Source organism: Dermacentor variabilis, chromosome 3, assembly GCF_050947875.1.
Source record: "Dermacentor variabilis isolate Ectoservices chromosome 3, ASM5094787v1, whole genome shotgun sequence".
NCBI lineage: Eukaryota > Metazoa > Arthropoda > Arachnida > Ixodida > Ixodidae > Dermacentor > Dermacentor variabilis.
This window is the reverse complement of record NC_134570.1, coordinates 210,874,320-210,880,381: the sequence shown is the minus strand read 5'-3', so window position 1 is coordinate 210,880,381 and position 6,062 is coordinate 210,874,320. Positions and strand designations below refer to the sequence as shown.

General features: G+C 48.0%; 1 protein-coding gene across 1 annotated transcript; it reads left to right on the top strand.

The window, feature by feature from the left end:
• The first annotated feature begins 4,531 nt into the window (after positions 1 to 4,531).
• Positions 4,532 to 5,350, top strand: LOC142575011 (uncharacterized). Its single transcript, XM_075683986.1, has one exon. It carries the CDS (start codon positions 4,532 to 4,534, stop codon positions 5,348 to 5,350), a length of 819 nt encoding a protein of 272 aa, XP_075540101.1.
• Positions 5,351 to 6,062: the final 712 nt, after the last annotated feature.

Below are 6,062 nucleotides of genomic sequence, written 5' to 3'. Positions count from 1 at the left end.
CAGCGTAGCGCGCGCCATCTGTATGGGAACAAAGCGCTCCACAAGCGCGGGCCTGCGTGCGGCTGCTGCTGTGAATGGAGTCCGCGCTTCACCCAACGCGCCGCCTCTCGCAATCTCCCGAATGGCGAGGCATTCGCGCCGCACTTCGCTCCATTTGGAACGGCCCGCCCGAGACATATTGTCGGCGCCAGCCGAATATATCGCGAAACAAAAACACGTATAGAGCAGCGCTCAAATTTTGCACTAGGGAATGTCGTAATCGTCGGGGAATTTTTTTATAGCACGAGAGAGCCAATGCTTCTTTTCTTTTCTTTTTTTTATTTGTCATCTCAGTTATGAGTCTGTTAGGCTGATAGGCTTTAGGTTTAATAGGTCCCTCTCTGTCTGTGTCAGTGCCTCCTCGGGGAAATCTCTGTGCTATGCAATCAATGAGCTGAGGCAAACACTGTTCTCACGCACCGAGAAGTTTCTTTTCACACACAACTAAGTTGCGGCACCTCCTGTATAACATGGAAACAGTGGAAGGAAGCACAAGTTGTAATATTAACCAGCATGCTTTTGTAATGATTCTCTTTTCTATTCCTAGAAATTATTGCATGTTCAGCTTCTTGAAAATTTATGACATCCTCACTACTGCACTCAGAGAACGTGAATGCTCGGAGCAACTTGTTCTTCCTTCTCTTAGGAGTCGGGGGCTTCTTGTGCAACAAGAATCGGCGTGATGGCTTCATCTCTTCGACAAGGGTCCCTCGTTGCTGTATCTAGTGCACTGGGCCTTCTTATCGTGCGTTGCACGTCGCTCTATTGAAATTTCTGCAGATTTATGGGCAGTAGTAAACGCAGGATAATTTATCATTTCTGTAGCAGAAAGCGCAAAGTGAGATCTCGTCCCCATTTAGCAATAACCCACTCCGTACATTTTACGCATCATGTGTAGCCGCCTGAGATTGTTACGCACCGGGCGCCGGCCTTATGCTCGTGCGTCATTATTTTTAATAAGCTTGGTGTGAGCAGCCGCAAAGGCAGCACCCCTGGCTACCTAATGTAATTAAAACGTTCGTAAATATTACCAGCTAATAGCATTATTCGACGTAACGTAAAAGTTTACCTCATAAACTTTCTTACTATTTTCAGCGCGTTAACGTATGCGTCTGTGCTTCTAGTTAAGCCAGTCAATCTGTTGACTATCGCTGTCTCTTTTCCTGGGTGTATATTAATGCGCCTGCCAAGCTGTCTTTCACGGGGGATGAGCTGGGGCTGAGCTGGGAAGGACGCGCTTCTAGATAACACGGAAATGAGCATTGGGAAACCCACTTGTCTAAAACCCGTAGTTAAGCGACCATGTTAAAGACGTCCTACTATTTACCTTGATGATATTAACTTGATCTGCTTCTACGATTAACCCACCATACACTGAGATAGGTGACCTGTCACGTAACTTTGTTGTTTTACGCTGCGTTAGTTATAATGTTATGCATGCAGATGTTGGGAAGCTTTAGTGCAGAGAAAACAGTGAAGGACCAAATGAATATTGAGTGAACAACTATGCTCTTATTATATTGCTACTCACAGTACCCTTACCTTCTCGGCCAGTTCCTTTACTTGTTCGGTATTGGCCAAAAGGTGCAGTATATACCAGCCATAAAAGTGCCCAAGGAAGTGCATGCACAGTATCTCCTTGTGCGGCATCTCTGCCCTCCTGTGGTACATGGCCACCAAGTTGTAAAAAGGAACCAACGTAGGGTCGTCAGATGGTAGAAATGGCGCAAGCAAAATGATGAATTTCAGTAAAGCCCAGTTCATAAGTAAATTGCCCCTGGAAGAAGAAGATAAATAATTTTTGCCGCAAAAGAGAAAACTGGTAAATTCCACATGGCGTGCGGAGTACTCCGGACGATTGCAGTTTGTTAGAACATACAGCATGGCTATCTAGCAGGTCGCAGCAGCAGTCGCGCATACGAAGCACGTCCCTCTGCGACATGCATATAACGCAATGCTACTAATGCTGCAGACACTTCTCTCACAGGTCGCCATAGCAAAATGGTACTTTGGGTACTGAAGAAACGTTTAGGCACGCGTCATATAATTATTGGTAAGTTAGCTCTTAAATTTTTATGTCACAAGCTATTACGTATTGATTACGCAAAACATGTAGAAAATCTGAACCTTTATAAGAACAAACGAGGAGCCTGGCGCAGTTCTGCAATCGTGACGAACAGTACGCGACACACTAGACGCGAAAAGCTGCGCGAAGAAAGGCTGTTTCGGGTGGCGCGATTGGGGCGAAAAAAGAGAATACTTCTGCCGCGCACATCGCAGAGCAATCTGTACTTCATTTGGCGTAAAACTGCCTCCAGTAGTTGCTGTTGGAATACATGGAATACTTATTGCGCAGAAAGCCACGCTGCTACAGAACGAATGCTCTGCGAGACGCGCGTAGTGAGCTATGCGTCACCGCACTCCTTGCGTAGCGTCCGCAACGTCGCCTGACAAGAGGGCAACGCAGTGTCAAGCGCATCGATTAGGTTGCATTGTCATCGCCTGCTTCCGCTCATGTTGCCAACGCGTACCTTACGCTTTGCTTTGAGAGCTTTAACATTTGTGAGAAACAGTACCTTTTATAAAAAGGCAACGCTAGCAACAAAAATGTTGTGCGCTGAATACGCGCTCAGGCCGACGCAATACATGCCAGAAAGTCGAGCAATAAGGCAATATGATTAGCAGTTTGTTAGACGAGCGCGGATATTTCCCATCATAATATTGTTTATGTTATTCAGTTGAACACAATGACAATTCTCGAAGACTTCACATTGTTCTACAGCACTCATCCGAGACGGGAAAATTTATTAGCACTCACATGAGTACCGCGCGTCATGGAAGTAAAAATCCTGCTGATTTTACAACTAGACGTCATAGGGAGAGTGTGCAACGGTGCCGAAGGCAAGGCTGGTCACGTGCTGAGTTGTTGTCTGCCCAGACGGCGAAAAGACGTCATTAGCTAATTCTGAAAGGTTATCGGAGCTTGCTGATCTGTAGACAGGCTCGTTTCACCTCTTTACATTATTCACCCTAAAGACCCCCCCCCCCCCCCCGCTATTACATATTCTTATATTCAACACATAAATACCAGTCACTGCCGTATATTATAAGCGGTTACATCATTTGTGTATAACAATGGGCTCGTAATGGTGACGACGTCGGCGGCGAGGGTGCTCCAGGCCCCAACATTGCGGGGAAAAAAGAACCTGAAAAATTTGTCGTTCGAAAAAGAAGCCGGGCAATCGGAAACGGATGTGCAGTGAGGTGAGATATGCGGGTCGGATGAGTGATGTAAGGTGTTTGATTTAGGGTTCTTTGGCAGAACTTCTGGAGCAGAGAGAGACTGGCGATGCGGAGAGGCTGGAATTCGTCTTGATGTATAAACGCTGATGTTATACCTGTATGAAGAATGTACGATGCGAATGGCGCGGTTTCAAACAGATTCGAGTGCATTTTTAGGTATATTTGGTGTGGATTCCAGATCGGACTGGTATGCTCAAGCTTAGGTCTGATGAGGGTTTTTTATGCCAACAGTTTCCCGTTTTGCGGCGCATGACGAAGATGATGTTTACTGAATCCTGGAGATCTGTTGGCAGATGATATTATTGGGGTAATGTTTGTTCGCCAAGAAAGTTCACTGCAGTGGGGATACTAGATACTCGAATGAGTGGACGCTCTCTATTGGTGAGTTAGCAACTGCATAGGGAAAGATAAAGGGGTTCTATTGACGATGAAATAAGACCTGTTTTCATTAGTGTCATTAACCAGAGGCCATACCATTCATGAATGTTATTAGGGTCGTTTTGAAGGGTAACTTGATCCAAAGTGTTAGTGATCGTACGACAAATTACACAGACATCGGTGAAATACAAATTTTAAACGAAAGTTGGAGTAATCATCATCATCATCACCGTATAATATGTCCGCTGTAGGACGAAAGCCTCTGCCCGCGATCACCAATTACCTCTGTCCTGTGCCAACTGGCTCCAACTAGCACCGGCAAATTTCCTAATTTTGTCGCACCACCTAGTCTTCTATCGTCCTCTACTGCGCTTCCCTTCTCTTGATACCCATTTCGGAGGTTAGCAGACAACAAAGAAAAAGAATGGATCGTGGGCTGCTGCCTCCGCGCCTGGCGCAAAGATGTGCGCGCACCTTTATCAGCATGATAGCTTTTGTGTCCGTCTCCCTGTTGGGTGTCTCGCAGCTCCGTTTTTTCTGGCGACACGACCTGTAAATGACCGGCGTTCTGCAACACATGCTGCGGAAACCCGGGACAACGCGCGGATCCCAACGACGTGGACAACAAGCGATGGCCCCGACGAGTTTCTTCTAGAAATTGCAGCCGGAGCAGCCTGATCCTCATTCGAACCGCCCTCAGCGAAGCAACGCGCGGAACCTGCTACCTTACGACAAAGTAAGCCGCGATCCTCACGAAAGATGGACCAACTGAAAGCAAAACTCTGCTAAATGAAACCAATCAACGAAAATTATGAATGAGGTGACGACGCTGTTGGAGAGCGGCTGCAACGACCGCATGGCGTTCAACAAGGTTATGGACAAGCTTGTCGCCAGCCGTGACGAGCTTCGGAAGATCAATGCCGAACTTGAGGACGTGATTCAAGTCGAAGATCTTGAAAGAGTGTACGAGTCAGCGGCGCATTATGACGACCAGACGCTTAAGACCCTGAGACGTCTCCGGGGCCGGCTCGGTGATCTCAGCGTCGGAAGCACACTGGAGACTCCTTCATCGACGGCGCTCAATATGCCACCTACCCCAACGACAGTTGCGTCACAGAGCTTCGGGCCTAGCCTCCCAATGCTGACCATCAAGCCTTTCCATGGGGACGTGTGTCAATGGACATCGTTTTGGGAGCAATTCAACGGCGTGGTCCACGCGAATGTAGCTTTGCGCAAAACTGATAAATTTCATTACCTCCGCAACTACCTGGTAGGGGAAGCAGCAACTGCCATTGCCGGACTGCTAACGACTGAAGCGTGTTATCAGAGTGCCGTCCAGCTGCTAGAGCAGAGGTTCGGCGACAGGAGCCAGATTGTACAACATCATTTCAGCGCGCTGTGCGAACTGCAGCCCGTGACCTCTCCATCAGATACGAGGGAGTTGCGCGGGCTATACGACGTAATCCAGCTGAATGTGCGTTACATCAACGTCCTAGAAGTTCCAACTAGCTGTGTTGCGGCAACGCTCTACGACGTTCTGCTTAAATTCCTGCCCCAAGAAATCGTCGTGGTGTTCCACCGCGGTAGCCGTCTCCAGGATGACGCACAAAGCAGGGCATCCTCTGCTTAAGGGAGGCAACCACAACCTCTTGCAAGAAAGTCGAGCAGCTCTTGCGATATACACAGATAGACCTTGAAACAAGAGAGCAGCGTGCTCCATCGGCATAGTCATTCAAAGGTGGCGGGTGCCACAGAAAGAATGGGCCATCGGCATCAGTCCTGTATGCATCGGAAGAATCGAAACAACTGCGCAACGAATGTTTCTTTGGTAAACCTACAAGACATGCAACAGAGGCATGTAGCGTTACCTTGACTATACAGAGAAAAAGAACTGGCTGGCTCAAGCTGCGCCGGGCCACCGATGTACTACAAAGGGCTATTGCGCAAACGAGTGGCGGCGGAAGTTGGTGCGTGCGGCATACAAAAACAGGCATGCTTCAATGATGTGCGACCCAGTTTATCGAGCGACAAGGGCGAGAAGTCACATAACGTCGTATCGAATGCTACCAAGCCAATAATGGCAGAGTCCGCGGTCGACTGCTGCTGCAAGATGTCAACTTGACGAGGCCAATAATTTAGAGGCTTTTCGTTCTAGGATCATCGGTTTCAACGAGACGTCTTACATCAGAGGCACCTTCGACGGAGGCATTCAACGCAGGTCGTCCTCCTGGTGGCGCGGTTGGGACTAAAAATTATTAGAGACACACGCCTAGCGGTGAACACGTTTGCGTCAGACGCTCCTTCTCGTATAAGAAATTGCAATGTCGTCGAAGTTCGTCTAT